General features: G+C 33.1%; 2 protein-coding genes across 2 annotated transcripts; one reads left to right on the forward strand and one right to left on the reverse strand.

Annotated features, from left to right (window-relative positions):
• Nucleotides 1–74: 74 nt before the first annotated feature.
• LOC106070306 (nuclear migration protein nudC-like) lies at nucleotides 75–9,584 on the forward strand. Its single transcript, XM_056033405.1, has 10 exons — nucleotides 75–374; nucleotides 4,221–4,298; nucleotides 4,875–5,090; nucleotides 5,358–5,423; nucleotides 6,181–6,297; nucleotides 6,446–6,514; nucleotides 7,330–7,455; nucleotides 8,591–8,674; nucleotides 8,799–8,917; nucleotides 9,029–9,584. Exons 1-10 carry the CDS (start codon nucleotides 294–296, stop codon nucleotides 9,078–9,080), a joined length of 1,008 nt encoding a protein of 335 aa, XP_055889380.1. The 5' UTR covers nucleotides 75–293; the 3' UTR covers nucleotides 9,081–9,584.
• Nucleotides 9,585–10,241: 657 nt separating this feature from the next.
• LOC106070307 (origin recognition complex subunit 3-like) lies at nucleotides 10,242–16,239 on the reverse strand. The gene is made up of 4 exons (XM_056033398.1): nucleotides 15,998–16,239; nucleotides 14,573–15,735; nucleotides 13,281–13,702; nucleotides 10,242–11,347 (listed from the first exon to the last, which is right to left on the reverse strand). Exons 1-4 carry the CDS (start codon nucleotides 16,028–16,030, stop codon nucleotides 10,764–10,766), a joined length of 2,202 nt encoding a protein of 733 aa, XP_055889373.1. The 5' UTR covers nucleotides 16,031–16,239; the 3' UTR covers nucleotides 10,242–10,763.
• Nucleotides 16,240–16,503: the final 264 nt, after the last annotated feature.

Here is a 16,503-nt window from a genome sequence, read left to right on the forward strand (position 1 = left end):
TTTCTACTATTATGCATCTAAAATAGATCTAGATCTATAACTAGATTCTAGAATCTGAATGTAGATAAAATTAATGGATTGTTTTGTATTCATCATGATTGAACTCTGTATAATTGAACCGGAAGTAGATCTAATTACTAATAACGTGCCCGTGTTTTCTTGTTCAGCTTTAGCAGTATAGATCTACAGTTTGTTGACTGTTTCTAGAAGGAATTCAAGCTTCTTTAGAAATTAGACTCTAGATATAGATCTGACTACGTTTTAGATTGACAGAAACTAACAAAATTCTAAGAATGTCTGGAACAGCAGACCCAGAACGTTTTGATGGAATGCTTTTAGCGATGGCTCAACAGTGTGAAGGGGGTGTTCAGGAGGTAACAAATTACATTTACAATGATTGAAATTTGAATGAAATTATGAATTTACATTCAAACATTGACATTCTCTTTTCTATTAAATTTAATATTAATTAAATTCTATACTTAATACTATACGGTACTAGATCTATATAATACACTATTTATTACTATAGTATAGTAACAGTTATAGTCTTAAGTCTATAGATATACTGAACAGTAACTGATAGTAGTATAATAAGTATATATTATATTAGTATATAAAATAAATATAATATATATAATTATAAGGATAATAATTATAGTATGAATATAGTATATTTATTATATATACTATACTGTCTATACTATCATAATACTATGATATGATTATTAGTTACATAATTCTCATACAAAGTCTAAAATTATTCTATCAATATCATCTCACTGACAGGTCACAATCTAATGATAATCTAATCAATCTTAAACTAAAATTTATATTTATAACACTCTCACTCTCAGTGACTCCATAGACTAGCACTACTTTAGTCTAGACATACTCAAGTATGTTATTATTATAATTAAATTAAGTAATAATAGAATAGATTTAGAATCAAGATCTACTTATTAAATTTAAGTTATCAAAAGTTATAGTTATAATTACTAAGTTAGATATCTACATTTATAGATTCTAGAATAATCTAGATGATAGATCTTGAAACTGGATAATTGATAAGAAGATAGATTCTTGATTCTAATTATTAATAACTTATTCATAATCACCAAGCTCAAATGAGACAAATGTACAGTAACACTAACACAATATATCTATAAAATATACTTCTTCTTCTAGTTTAGGCATACTAAGTTACTAGTATATCTACTAATAGTTACTAAGTCTAAGATAGTCAGATAGATAGATAAATAGATTTATTCTAGATCTAAAATTTCAGACTTAGAATACTAATAAATAAACCATTGTAAACTTAAAACAAGCTTTCACCTTAAGCATTGTAAACTTTAAACTAGATTTAGACTAGACATTTAAAATCTAAAACCAAACAATAGCCATCATGAAATTGCTCTGGCTACTTATTCTGATAATTACTAAATACACACTAATTGAACACAGATCTAGGTCAGTCAACACTAAACTTAAAAAGGAAACAGTCATTACCAATCATCACACTATAGATCAATGCAACTTCAAAAATAATCTAACATACACATTAAAGAAGATTACCAAACACAAATGGAAGTTCTCAATTAGACACATAATTAAAGCTGCATTAAACTTTCAACAAACATTCTTATCAGAAAGAGACATTAACCTACCAGTCGATGACCTCTGGAATTTCATAAAAAACTATCTTAAAAACATTATAGAAAACCCTGGTCACACATGAAGTCTAAGAAAATGGAAATAATAGGCATAGCGCCATTAAAAGGTCAATGATAATGAAAGTAAAGCTAACATCCTAAACGAATACCTTGCATCAGCATTCTCAGCCCCAGGAGACAAAGACATATTACTTAATTTGAACGAAGTAGACAACATAGGAGTTATAGAAGTACAAGAAAAAAGAATCAAAAAAGTATTAGCCAACATCAAACTGAATAAAGCATCTGGACCTGATGGTATTCCAGCTAGATTACTCAAAGAACTTATCAATGAGCTAGCACCAGTGTTCAAAATACTTTTTCAGGCATCTCTTAACCAGGGCGTAGTACCAAGGGACTGGAAAGAAGCTAATGTCACCCCTATTTAAAAAAGGAGAAAAATCAGACCCAGGAAACTATAGACCAGTATCACTTACCAGCATCACATGTAAAATCCTAGAACACATAATATGTAGCAACATCATAAACCACTTAGACAAACATAATGTCCTTACTCCATACCAACATGGCTTTAGGAAATATAGATCATGTGAAACACAACTAATAGTACTAATAGATGATTTTTCAAAAGGTTTAAATAACAGTGAGCAAATAGATGCTATCTTTCTAGATTTTTCCAAAGCTTTTGATAAAGTTCACCACCATAGTTTGTTTAAAAAATTAAAATATTTTGGCATTGATGGTCCATTGCATCAGTGGATTAAAGATTTTCTGATAGGGAAAGAACAAACTGTAATAATAAATGGTTCTAAATCAACACCAATAACAGTAAACTCAGGTGTACTTCAAGGAACAGTCTTAGGTCCACTACTATTTTTAATTTACATAAACAATTTACCAAATTGCATTAGTTCAGGAACAAAAGTCAGATTATTTGCAGACGATTGCATAATATATAGAACAATAAAAACAACACAAGATGCAGAAATTTACAAAGAGAATTAGATGAATTACAGAAATGGGAATCAAATTGGAGCATGTCTTTCCACCCAGAAAAATGTCAGTTATTAAGAGTAACAAAAAAGCTAAAACAAATTAATTCCACTTATCTTATTCATGGTAAACCAGTAACACAAACTAAAAACGCAAAATACCTAGGTATTATAATAAATGAAAAACTGTCATGGAATCCCCATATTGATGAAACTATAAAAAAATAAAAAAGCATTAGGGTTTCTAAATGAAATTTCTATAAATCAAATAAGAACATAAAACTAAAATGTTATTTAACCTTGGTTAGGTTAATAATAGAATATGCATCCTCTGTTTGGGACCCCTCAACTCAAGAAAACATTAAGAAACTGGAACAGACACAAAATAGAGCAGTGAGATTCATAACAAACGAATATTCACCTTTGACTACAGTAACACCTTTAGTACAATCACTACATTTAGAAAGCCATTAGAATAGAAGACTCAAAAGTAAAGTAGCAATTATACATAAAACACAGAACAATAATCTTTAAATACAAAAACAAAATTTAATAAAATACTCAGAAAGACATAAAGATAAAGGCACATTCCTCATCCCATATGCTAGGACAAATTTGTACAAATACTCCTTCTTCCCTAGTGCTATTAGAGCATGGAATGGGTTGCCTGAGCCAGCAAGGAAAACCAGTGATTTGGCAGAATTTAAGTCATTGGTTAATATGCATGACGCGTAGGACATAATCTTTTTTGAAGTAACTTTTGTATTATATAAGATAAGATACACAACTAACAGTGAAACACTTCTAATTTAGTCTAAGATTTATATTAGTTAGATTGTCATTACAGTCACACTTACTCAGTACGTTTGTCCTCATGGCAGTACGTTTGTCTTCCAGTTGACAGTGTTACCCTTTCTGTTAACTAAGGTTCCTTCTGAAATGATCATCTCATAGTAAATTTGGATTTGTTAGCCATTCTAATTATAGGACTGTCACACTAATAGCAATATGCCAGCGAATAAAAAAGAAACCACAGGTTTATTAGATTAAAAGGTTTCATTTGATGAGTTTTTAATAAAACAAACTCCTGTAAACACCTCTTCTTGAAGGAATTATAAAAAAAAATAAAAATTGTCATATTTCTGTTTGTTATTAATGAGTGAGGTAGTCTGGTGAAACAACTAGATATCTACTTGATGGACTGCATTTGGGTCAATATGCAGTTGTAGAAAGAAGCAGAATGAAATCATTTTTTTTTTACAATTTAGGCCCAGCACATCTGGTAGAAACCCAAGAGTATCCAGACTCTACGATTGTCCTGAAATTTTTCTAATGCATTTTTCACAAGAAATTCTTTTTCTTCTCATTTATATGTTGGAGGGTTCAGAGGAGTATTCCTATATCTGAGATGGACTTGTACAGTAGTTTCCAGATCTGACAGCAAAGCATGTTAGCTCTTTATATAGACTAAAAATGGCAGTTAATTTAATTACAACATTTTAGCTTTTGGTATTGACTGTAATCAAACTCTAACAAGATTTATATTTTGCAGCTTCTTGATGTATTTTTTGGATTCCTTGCAAGAAAAACAGATTTTTACACAGGAGCTGGTGTTGATCCAGCTATGAAGGTAACCAAATCTATATGATTTATTTAGATATTGAAAGACACAATGTGTATGTGTTATATATATATATATTATATATATATGTGTGTGTGTGTGCATGCATAAAGTAAAAGTTCAAGCTTTTAAAATTTAGATTTTAATTTTTATAATTGTTTTAGCTGAATTTGAGAGCAATAAATTAAAAGTAATTTTTTGTTTGTTCTTAGATATTTGTATAACTTGTTTTACTTTGTAATAAAAACAGAATTGGAATAGGAGTGTGTGTGGGGGTAACAGTGTATCAACAGCGTTAGTTGTTGGATGGCTGCCTGTTCATGTGGTATGCCTTCCTTATTGTTGTCTTAATGGTCCGGGGTTCTAACCCTGCCTGCTGCCATCCCCCATCGTCCTGCAGGCTGTTTGGGCTAGGATGTAATAATTTTCAAGTCTGAAACTTATCTAACAAACATATCGATCTGTAATGTTTTAAATGTGATTAAGTACGGTACGGAACAAGGCAATTTCCAGCATCACTCTTTGGTGTTTTGAAGCAAAACATGATAAATAAATAAATTAACCCTTCATTTCTTTTGATTGCAGATGGTGATTGCTAAATTTGAGCAACATGAAAAGCTTGTTGCTGAAAGACTGAAAAAGGAAAAAGAGGAGAAAGAGGCAGAAGAGAAAAGAAGGAAGGAAAGAATTGCTAAGAAGAAAGCTGAAGAAGAAAAAGAAAGAAGTAAAGTAGAAGAAGAACCAAAGATTAAAGAATTAACAGAGGAAGAGGCGGAACAATTAGAACAAGATTTGAAAAAGGTAAAATTCGTTTTTTTCCTTTGTTTAATTATGAATCTTATGAAAGTATTTTGTTTGTGGTGATTGAGAACCCCAAAGTTTTGTGTCTTGGCAGAGACTGTGGTGTTGTATATTTTGAGACATTTCTGAGCCTCAAAGAGGGATACCTGACTTTTGCTTGCATGTACTGATTTTATTAATGAAATAAAAATAATTTGTGTGTGTGTTTTAACTTTTCATTCGTGATTCTGTATTAGGTTGTTAAATTATTAATTATTTTGTTTATAGGAAAAAGAAAATAGCTCTTCGAACATTGCTAATGGAACTGGGGATGTAGAAAGCAAACTTGAAAAGGTAATTTAATTATTTATTCTAGCAAATGAGTTTAACCTTGTCAAAACAGCGTACATATTTATATTTAGATGTAGGTGTCAGATGACAACGGATAGTTTTTCTGTCATTATATCTTTAGTGGACATGACTTGGATACATGTATCCTATTTGTTTCTTTTTTATAACTCAAGCATTAATAATGAGACCTGATTCAGATGTCCAAATGGTTCGGGCAAGCCCGCCCCTTTTATGAACCATATGACCAGAGAAAGGCTTTTATCTCTTGGCCAGGATGAGAAATTGGCTCTTCACCGAGCTCTCTGTCGGGAGGCCCCCGTGGACTAAGTGATCATTTATTCACACCCGTCTTGGCATGTTGCACGTTCTTCCGAACCCCTACATGAATTCCTCCTTTCATGTGTGGCCGGAAGCTCAAGCCCCACGTGGGGGCCATTCTTATGCCTATGCTGTCCCATCGTACCCGTGGGGGACCATCACCACACGTATGTGCCCCTTTGGGAAACAGGCTGATGGGGGTTTCAGACTGGTTTAGCTAGCCTTTTTTACATCCCTACCACGTGTAATGTACCCTCTCTCGAGGGTACGTGTGGTAGCCCACTGAGAGCTATGTTAGCTACCGTTCTTAGCCTATCCACTCCCGGGTGGACGTTTCCACGGAGGCGCCACGCTGAGGCGAAGGTAGCTGGAATATCCTCCGTATAATGAGACCAGATTTGTCTTTCTGAAAGTGTTATTTGACATTTTGTTTTTTCCTTAGGCAGCCAGTGATGATGAAGAAGAAGATGAAAAAGACAAAGGTAAACTGAAACCAAACGTTGGCAATGGTGCAGACATGGCCAACTACTCCTGGACTCAAACCTTGCAAGAAGTAGAGGTAAGCACCATAAGAGTTCAGCTGCTGTTTGATGGCTGCGATTGCTTAAATAACCTGTTTTAGATTCAGATAGATATGTATTGGTAAAATTTTGATTAAACTTATTTCTGATTTGGTATATTTTATATGGGATTTCTTTTGTTGCTAGATCAAAGTTCCATTCCAAGTTGGCTTCCCACTCAAGAGTAGAGATTTGGTTGTCAATATTGAGAAGAAGGTTAGTGAACTGATTAATAATAAAACTGAAACATTTCAGATAAAGGTTTCTTTCATAGTAAAAACACCTGTAATTCGTTGTTAGAAGTGCATATATTGTAGACATATATATATTTTTAAGCACCTGTATTGTAATATAATTTCTTTAATAATACTTATTTAAACAACTGTTATACAGAATTATTATTATTATTTTTTTAAAAGTTACTTTACAGGCCAGTTAATATTTATTCAACATATTAATGTGCTTTATAAAATGAAAATGTCAAGAGTTTCATTAGAATGTTTTCTCCAAATTGTTGTAGTGATAAGATCCACAGAAAAAGACTCAAAATCTTGGTGCTGACAGGTTTTGAAAGGCATGAATGATATAGGGAAAAGTTGTCACGGAAATATTAGAATAACTAAAAGCCGAAGAACATGGACAACTTTACATAGCTTATACTTCTTTGGGAGTTGAAAAAGACAACAAAGTAACGCTTTTGAAAAAAAAATACAAAAGTTAGCTTGATAGAACAAAGTAAACATATTTCACAAGAGAACACTCTGAGCAAGTGTTGCCATATCAGTGTTTACAAAACCAATAGCAGTGACATGTAACAAAGACTTGATTTTTTTTGTGTTCTGGTTCCCTGTCTCTTTTGCTAAGTTTTATGACAAAACCATCAACATTAAATGTATAATTAACTAAAAAATTTTTGAACATTTTTTTTAGAAAGCTAATGAGGTGGCTTCTAGGAACAGCATAATTGTTAGATCTAATAATACAGCAGGTGTAATACTTTTTCAAAATCTTTCCTATTTTCTTTTCAACAGAAACTCTGTGTCGGTCTAAAAGGTCATCCTCCTGTAATAAATGGTACGATGTACAATGAGGTCAAGGTAGATGAGTCAACATGGTGCATCGTGGATAGTAAAATGTTACTAATTAACTTGGAAAAGGCAAGTGATTTCATTTTTTCATTAGTTCTACTAATTTTTAAAATCAAATTTCAGTTACTTTAGGTCACCCCTTACCTTCTTGGTATTCCTTTCAATAGGGTCTAGCACATCATTCAGAAAAATCAATGTACACTTTCACTTCTATAATAAAAACGCTAAAAGATTCATTATAATAGAAAAGATTTTTTTTGTTAATATTAAGATTGTTTATCATCACTGTAATACATTAACTAAATTCTGTAGTCACTAAATATTTGTGTACCGGGACCATTAGTTAATAATGTTTAATCTAACATTTTGCCAAATAATCTGTTCTCTCTTACCTGTAAAAATTTATGTGGTTTAAATTTTATAGTCTTGGTATTAGTAACATCATATTTGATCCTAGAAAGAGTATGGTGAAATGGAGCAGTGTACATTAAAATGTGTAGTCTGGCTTACTGATACTGTTTTTCCTTACGGAAATTTGTTGTGATTACAAGGACTCTTTTCTCATATAAAGACAACACAACAGAAAAATACACATAAATAGGACAGACAACATAAAGAGTTCATTTACACACGGATATTTTGGTGCATTTCATGTTCCCTGATCAATGAGTGGCGGTGATAGAGTCTGACCGAGTGAGGTACCAAGTATCCATCAACATCCATCCCAGTGGTACTAAAAGAACCAGGAGGACTCTGGGCTGTTTCAACACATCCCTCCATTCAGATCTCTGCTGAGCCTTTCAACTCCATTTCCAAAACCCCAAGTTGTTGTAGATCTGCCTCCACATCATCAATCCATCGCATTCGGGGTCTGCCTTTTGGTTTTTGCCTGTATACAATTTTCGCCCCTCTGTTCTCTGACATTCTTTCAAGGTGACATGCCCAACCTAGTCTGTTCTTTTTTATTTCTGTCATTATCAGTGGGTCTTCATAAAATTGATATATCTCATTTCCATCAACATCAAGCTTGCTAATTTTTGTCCAATCTGTATTTAATGATTTAACAAAGACAAACAATTAGAGAAAAAAAGTAAATCCGAAGTAATGTAATCCCAATATGATGTACCAGTATCTTATAAGACAATATTCTTATGTACGTAATTACATGGGGGACGTATGATTGATTATAGTATTTGCTCTGCAGGTGAATCAGATGGAGTGGTGGAGTAGAATTGTGACAACTGAACCAGAAATAAACACAAAGAAAGTTCAGCCTGAAAATTCCAAAGTGAGTTTCAGTTCATTGTGTACATTACATGTTGCTATTCTTTTCACTAAATTTGAAGGTTTCAATAGACTTTTGCATTCAGAATGGACATTTTAAAATATCTCCTGATGCTTTTTCTTCCTAGTTATCAGATTTAGATGGTGAGACACGTTCCATGGTGGAAAAAATGATGTATGATCAGAGACAAAAGGAACTTGGTCTGCCAACGTCCGATGAACAGAAGAAACAGGATGTTTTGAAAAAGTAAGTGTTGGAATACGATGCTCTTCGTTGTTTAAAGTAGCATTTGTTGACATTATAGGACAAAGATGTTTTCCAACCACACTCACACATCGGATTCATTTTTTATTTTAGATTCATGGAGCAACATCCCGAAATGGACTTCTCCAAATGCAAGTTTTCATAGGCGCTCAACTCTTTTGGTGTATGTCTTTGTGGTGGTTTGTTTTCGACTGAGACGGGTGATATTTTTGGTTGGATGACCTTTGGGATTAGTATAGTGTCATCTTGATTTTAACTATTGCAATTCATTTACCAGTACTTCTTCTTCTAAAAAAATGTTACAAATTAAAAACCTTATTAGAAATGCTTTTAATGTTTTACTACATGGACTGAAGAAGTGTCGTTTCTTTTTATGTTTTGCATACATTTGTAGCTCAAATCATCAATTGAATTATACTGTTGTCAGTATTCTGAAATGCTTTTCTTTTAAAACCTATACGCTGTTATAGTTGACACGGCAGTGTTTCTTGATTGAGACATTTTGATTTCTTCCATACATTTGATAGCATCATGTTATTTCATTATACTGTCCCATGTCATGCTGTTCTGAAAGTAGAGCGGTTGATTTGTTGCAAATTTTTTTATAGTAACATTTTTAATCATGAAAATAAATTTGGTTTTATCATCATCCCTTGTGTGTAGAATCTGTGTTCCAGTCATAATTTGTATGTATTGGTTTAGACTGCTATGATCTCTAAGAAATATTCAGGCAAGAGAAATCATAATTTGGATGTATTGGTTTAGACCTGCTATGATCTCTAAGAAATATTCAGTTAAGTGAGGTGCTCCTAAATTCTGTTCATAACTCAAGATTGTGTGTGAAAACGCACACTTCCTTAATTGTCTAAGATGATTTCAAAATTAGACTAGACCACTAGGAGTGTGCTGAAAATGTGACCAGAGGAAAAGTTGGCTAAATAGTTAGATAAAGCAAACAAGCCCCTTTTGACAGTCTATTGATGTTCTTAGTTCTAATGATAATGGAGAGCCATTCAATTACTAGTAGGCTGGTGTCTTAATCATACACTTGTTAACGTAATTGAATCGTAGCAAATACTTTCACCACTTCCATATCATTGATAAAATAAACAACCTACATATTTTCCATCTCAAAGGAAATTGCCCTCTGCCTCAGTTATCAATTTGCGATACCATATCTTGTTTTTATAATAAAATGTTGAATTGAACTTAACATTTCAAAAATATTTTTGTTTGTCTTCACTGATTATTTCAGTATGCTTCAATGTATCAAATTTCATATAAAGAAAAAAAAACAACAACAAGATAATGAGAATCAGTCACTTTAATTCACAATTGACCAACAACTTCAATGTTTTTACAACACAACAGCAATAAGATATGCAACATTCTGACTAGTCCTCACTACCCACTAACTTGTGATCTGATGTAACAAAATACAGCAATACAAATAAATAAAGAATCAAAAAACCTTACTCAGCCCTGCAACAATCCAAATCCTTTTAAAAGAAAAAAAAACAACCCATAAAAACACATACGACCATCAACTTAAAATTTTGAATAACAACAATGGTTATCAAACTGCTGTATTATTTCAAATTGAAAGCAAATACCCATCTTCAAGTTAAAAACAAATATTTGTTTACAAAATTTGTAAATCTTTTTTTGACATATACTTTTTTTTTCTTTAATGCTTTAAAACTTGTACTAAAACTTCATTGCATTAATGTTCTAAAAGCAACCTTTGATTTCTCTTTTGCGTTTTGCTCTTTTACAATTCACTAACATAGCTAAAAGACAAAATAAATATTGTGTTGAAGAATCACTATTACCAAGTCAAACGAGTCACATGATCCGTTTTCCTTTGAGTTCCTTTAATAAAGCCAAGAAATTGAAGCTCCGAAACAGCTCTGATGAACCTTGCCCTTTGTTCAACTGTAGGCCCTTTGCTCTTAGATTTTTTTTGGTTTTCAGGTCCATTGTTTGATGAAATAATCATAACAAAAGCTTGAAGCCAGTCGTAAAGGTTTACTAGTGTCCCACATTCAAGGTGAAGCTTGTAAACAATACAAAGATCTGGCATGCTTGATAGAATAGAATCAGAACCACACTGGCAACAAGGACAAGACAGCAATTTACCTGGTTCGGTTAATGCTGTTTGGATTGCGTACCTAGGGGATGGTCTTATTTGTTCCTTGACAGCAGCCAATTCATTAAAATACAAAACTTCATGCAAAGATAGTGACATGGGACTAACAAGAGAACATTTGAAGTGATTGTCTAAATAACTGAGAATCTCTTCTCTTAAGCGCTCGTAAGGTGACCTTTTTCGAGAAGATGACATTGATTGCAGTTTCTCCTTGAGTTCATGCAGTTTAGCCCTTTGTGGTAGTATTTTAATCTCAGCTTCACCTGATCAAAAAGAAGTGAAAGTATTTTAAATTTTTGAACCAAATTCAGCAAAAAAAAAAAAAAAAAAAAAATGCACATTTTTTAAACAGCCAACCAGCCAGGAAAATATTAGTCCATCACATCTTTATTTATTGTATTTTCTAAAGCTCAAATAGTCCTCGAATGCTGAGCGCGTCAGACATTTACCACTTTAACTCTAATGTCAAGGCTGTTCTACTGTATGATTCTGAAAAATGGAGAACAACTGAAGCCACAACAAAAAAAAATACAGACCTTCATCAACAGATGCCTGAGAAATATCCTAAAAATACACTGGTATGACAAAGTAGAAAACACCAAACTGTGGGAGATGAGTGGACGGAAAATATAGAAGCGCAGATCTTAGAGAGGAAGTGGAGATGGATTGGTCACACCCTTAAAAAAGATGCCAGCAACAGAGCTAGGCAGGCCTTAGAGTGGAACCCCCAGGGAACAAGACGCAGAGGAAGACTAAAAAGAACATGGCGACGCAGTGTACTTGAAGAAGCCAAGAAGACAGGGAAGAGCTGGGAAACCATAAAATAACTAGAGACAGTGGAGAGTGGCGTGTTTTTGTCGAGGCCCTATGTTCCATGAGGAGGAGTGATGATGATATCTTTATTTATTGTATTTTCTAAAGGTCAAATAGTCCTCCTTGAATGCTGAGCTGGTTTGGTCATATGACATATTGTATGTAAAACTTGACTTCCTAACAAAAGTCATTCTTCAAGGTACAGCGGATGGAGCAAGGGGTCGCCTAAAAAAAAAAAAAGCTGGCCGGATAACATAAAAGAATGTGAGTAATAAGAAAATAAACTATACTGGGTGGCCCAAAGATTGGTTAAGTATCTGCTTTGAAAGCAATAAGACCATTTTTTTTAAAGCCAATTTTAGAATATGGAATACCATATGGAATAACTAAAATAGCAGAAGAATTATGATAGCACCATTAGAAAAATGAAAAGGTTGCTGGAAATAAAAAAGCTAATAAGGACGATGTAAGCTACAACATCATGCATTGATAACTTGTTTCAAAAAAATGAAAGCATTTCAATATTTACAATGAACAGTGGATCAAAAAATTACTTAATTGACAAAAATAAAAGGAGTAATAGCAGTTGACAACTTGGAATTCTATAACACAACATTCTTCATGTCGGAGATTTTAAAAACACTTAAAAAACAACTCACCATTTTGCCTGGAAGGGTGTGAAACAATTTTGTTTGATAATAATCTTGCCAATCTCCTTTTATCATTGCTAGTCTTAAATTACACGTAAATTTTGAAGCCAGAATTTTGTATACTCAATAAGAAGATTATTAAAAGATTATTATTATTAAAAAAAAAGTAATGTTCCCCTTTCAGACCTTGCAATCTATAGAGAGCTTAAGTAAAGGTCATTTGTTTCTGTGGCCCATGGCTAATGAGGACATGTGGCCAGCACAATGATTAACCACTTTAACTTTTGTCTAACTTTTGACAAGTACCCATCAGAGTTAACCACTTTAACTTTTGTCTAACTAATGACAAGTACCCATCAGAGTTAACCACTTTAACTTTTGTCTAACTAATGACAAGTACCCAATAGAGTTAACCACTTTAACTTTTGTCTAACTAATGACAAGTTCCCATCAGAGTTGGGCGGACTCAGAGAAGTGGATGATGGTCTCAAGTTCAAACCCTAAGAACTAGATTATTTTCATTCAGCTAGTAATTTGAGCCTTATTGTGTTTAAACTGAGCACCATAAGAAGCTGGACTGTTTCATGCGAACAACCCTCCCTCTCGTGTTTACAAGAGATTGAGCCAGAGTTTGTTAAAAAAAAAAATGTATATGATGGTTTAGAATTATTAAAGCAACTTTTTCTCATCCTAAAATAATATAAAAATAATTTCAATAAAAGAAGATTTGTACCTGGAACAGATTCTTCAATTTCATCATCTAAATGCTTCAGTCTGTATCTAAACTTATTGACATCTTCATTCAGCCTGAGCAAAGTCTTCTCTGATGTCTGACTTTCAATAGTCTTTAAACAAGACCCCAGAAGTTCACAAAGTTCATCAAAGCACATCAAACGAAGGAAAAAGAAAGCCTGTTTGTAGCCTTCAGATTCTTGGATGGTCTCACTCAGGCAAGTGCTGTACAGTTCTCTGAGATGTTTACCTAATGGAAACTTTGGCAGATTTTGACCGAGACAGTGTAAAAAAGACAACGTAGGGAAAAAAACTTTGTGGAATGAATGCAAGTTTTTAACTTCTTGTGCAAGTCTAATCTTCACGGCAGCACAATCTGATACAGTTTTAGCTTGTACAGGACCAGGTGTGCCTTCAACGTATCTGAAATAAGATTACGATTACATGATTATAAAAATGATATTGAAACAACGTTTTTTATGTAAACTTGAGACTAGATCATGTGAAAAGTTTAAAAAGTAACACAAAGTTTTAATTTTTTAAAATGTTGACAGAACATAAAACAACAAAAAATATCATTAAAGCATTTATATGTAGGGCAACTAAAAATATAAATAAAGCTACAAGTAAGTAAGGTTCCCCTTTCAGACCTTGTGGTCTATAGGGTCAATGATGTAAAGGTCATCTGTTTCTGTGGCTAACAAGGGTGTCATGTGGCCAGCACATCGACCAACCACCTTTACTTTTCCCTAACTAATATCAGGTACCCATTAGAGCTGGGTGGACTCCAGAGGCGCCCGAAGATCCGAAATTACAAATCCCAGTCTTCGAACCCCGGTCTCCGGTTCAGAAGCCAAACGCTTTACCGCTCAGCCACCACGCCTGATATATACACACACAATATAAGACCACAAAAAATTTTGACAGAAGAAGACAACAAAAAAGTTGACAACGCATTAGTCATTACAAGTAAAGGCAGCCAGAAATTTTAAATGGGTAAAACACTAAAATGAAGTTGAATGTTGTCAAGAGCCCATAGTATAGTATAGTATATGGATTAAATCTGCTAATGAAACCAGAGCACGATGGCCAATTTGAGATTCTCCGCTTGAAATATAGAAGAATTTATTATTAGTTTGTTCAAATGTTCAAACACTGGCATGTAATTTAATTGAAAAAAAAAAGGTAAATATTTTTCACTTAATAACATGGACAAATACTGCAAATCTTTTTAGTAACAAGTATGTTACTAAAATACAAATATGAAACAGTAATTTTGCTATTAGAACCAACCTCATAAATGATGGATGCCTTCGAAAATGTTCAATCTCAGCCTGTGTTAGTTTTGATGCAATAGCATCAACATCTTCCACTGGACAACATAGCTCACTGAGAGGATTTCTAAGGAAGTGCTCTAGCATACAAAGCTTAAACCCCTGGATAAAATTGACAATAGAAAAGTCATGGTAAAGGAAGTTATCCAGAAGAAAGTTCAACACTTTGGGGCCTAGTTTGAAGGGAATGCTGGGTGTCATGATGAGTTTATCCAACAAATGTGTGAGGTATTGTGACGCTGGTGGAGCATGAAACTTCTCCATGCACATCAATGAAGATGTACTCGATGATAGAATCTGATGAATCGCAGTAATTGCTGTGGCTATTCCCAAAACTAATACTATGGGTAAGGTTGAAAGGTAGCTGCTACATAGAGAAATGAAATCATGCAAAACGCTTGCATTCATATTTTCAATATCCTCAATCATAATAACAATATGAGGCTTTGAATCCTGTTTTTCTGTTTCATCGACCGACTTGAGGTCTAACGTCTTTTTCCTAGGACTGGCAAAGGTTTTGGCTTTTTTTCTAGGAGACTGATCATCGACATAAGTTCGGCATTTTTCAGAATACCACTTAGATAAAGTAGACATGCTGACAGTGCGTTTTCTCCGTACTGATTTTTTTAAGGAAACTGTATTATCAACATCAATGCTTTCATCAATAAAACTATCATCCAAATCAATATCCTCTGGGTTTATCAATGTGTTAGTTAGTTGATTATAAATGCTATTAATCAGAGAAGAGATACGTAGACAATCTTTTGGTAACAGACGGGCTACAAATGGTGTTACTTTTGCCTTGATTATATAGTTCATATTGGAAAACATGACTCCATGGTCTGGTGTATTAACACCTGTTACCAAGACAGCAGTTGGAATCTCAGTGATTGGAAGTCTGTGAATATCATGTCTATCTTTATGGCAAGATAAAATAAATGCAACTAAATCATCGAAAATTTGGGCATTTAAATCTGATCTCAGCACATCAATTTGAACAGAAAGCTCGTCCCACTGCTTGGCATAGTGCTTCAGTCTATGCTTGATAAATTTATCATCTTCATCTGGCAAATAATTTATCTCATTAGCCCGCTTATATTTTCCTTTTGATACAAAGCATCCCTGAAACAAAAATTAAAATTGCATTAGTTAGTTAACTGAAAGCAATGGCTACTGATGTTAATAATATTGAACATTGATTCAAATAATTGGCAATACCAGAATCAGTGATTAGAATGATTAGATTAGTGACTAGTCACAATTAATGAATTATTATTTATAATTAGTGAAATCAATTTTAAAACTGAATTAGAATCTTCAATCTAGTTTCAATTAGCCAAGGGCAAGGCAATTTCAATTTGATTCCAGGACAAACTTTACAAACCGTAGAAACCGATGTGGCTGTATTTGTAGACATGGTAGTAAATTACATTTAGATGGTTCACTACTGTCGAGACTAGATCTAGCATAAATCTAGAAATAATCTAGATTTGGTTATATCTTTCTAGTTTATTATATCTACTAATCTATTCTATAGTCAGTATAGAGTTACTATAGAGAATGGTACTTGGCTAAATCTACATTTAGATTTACTCATCAGTCTAGAGCAGTGTAGAAACTTGAGTACGCGGGGAAATAAACAAAAATATCTCTAACACTAAAGAGCTATAAAATGTATTTACCAGATTTTTAAAATGATCCCATTAAAAAGAAAAGGTCAAAAGTAGGCCTATTAGTTTTCCAAAAACAATATTTTAAATTTAATTTAAAACAGTACTAGAGTTTAAGAGAACACCTAGCCTCTAGATGAAATATGTATAAAATTCACAATTACAATTTTCGTCTTAAATAAATGTTTAATTCCTATAGATATATAGAACTATAGTGAAG

This window comes from Biomphalaria glabrata, chromosome 6 (genome assembly GCF_947242115.1).
Source record: "Biomphalaria glabrata chromosome 6, xgBioGlab47.1, whole genome shotgun sequence".
In the NCBI taxonomy this organism is placed as follows: Eukaryota; Metazoa; Mollusca; class Gastropoda; family Planorbidae; genus Biomphalaria; species Biomphalaria glabrata.

Excerpts from the sequence above, each read along its gene's own strand:
- LOC106070307 (XM_056033398.1), bottom strand. The coding sequence starts at position 16,030 with ATGTCTACAAATACAGCCACATCGGTTTCTACG. Across the intron at positions 13,703-14,572 it reads AGGCATCCATCATTTATGAG|ATACGTTGAAGGCACACCTG; the intron begins GTTGGTTCTAAT and ends ATCTTATTTCAG. Across the intron at positions 11,348-13,280 it reads AATTGAAGAATCTGTTCCAG|GTGAAGCTGAGATTAAAATA; the intron begins GTACAAATCTTC and ends CTTTTTGATCAG.
- LOC106070306 (XM_056033405.1), top strand. The coding sequence starts at position 294 with ATGTCTGGAACAGCAGACCCAGAACGTTTTGATGGAATGCTTTTAGCG. Across the intron at positions 4,299-4,874 it reads GTGTTGATCCAGCTATGAAG|ATGGTGATTGCTAAATTTGA; the intron begins GTAACCAAATCT and ends TTTTGATTGCAG. Across the intron at positions 6,515-7,329 it reads TTGTCAATATTGAGAAGAAG|AAACTCTGTGTCGGTCTAAA; the intron begins GTTAGTGAACTG and ends TCTTTTCAACAG.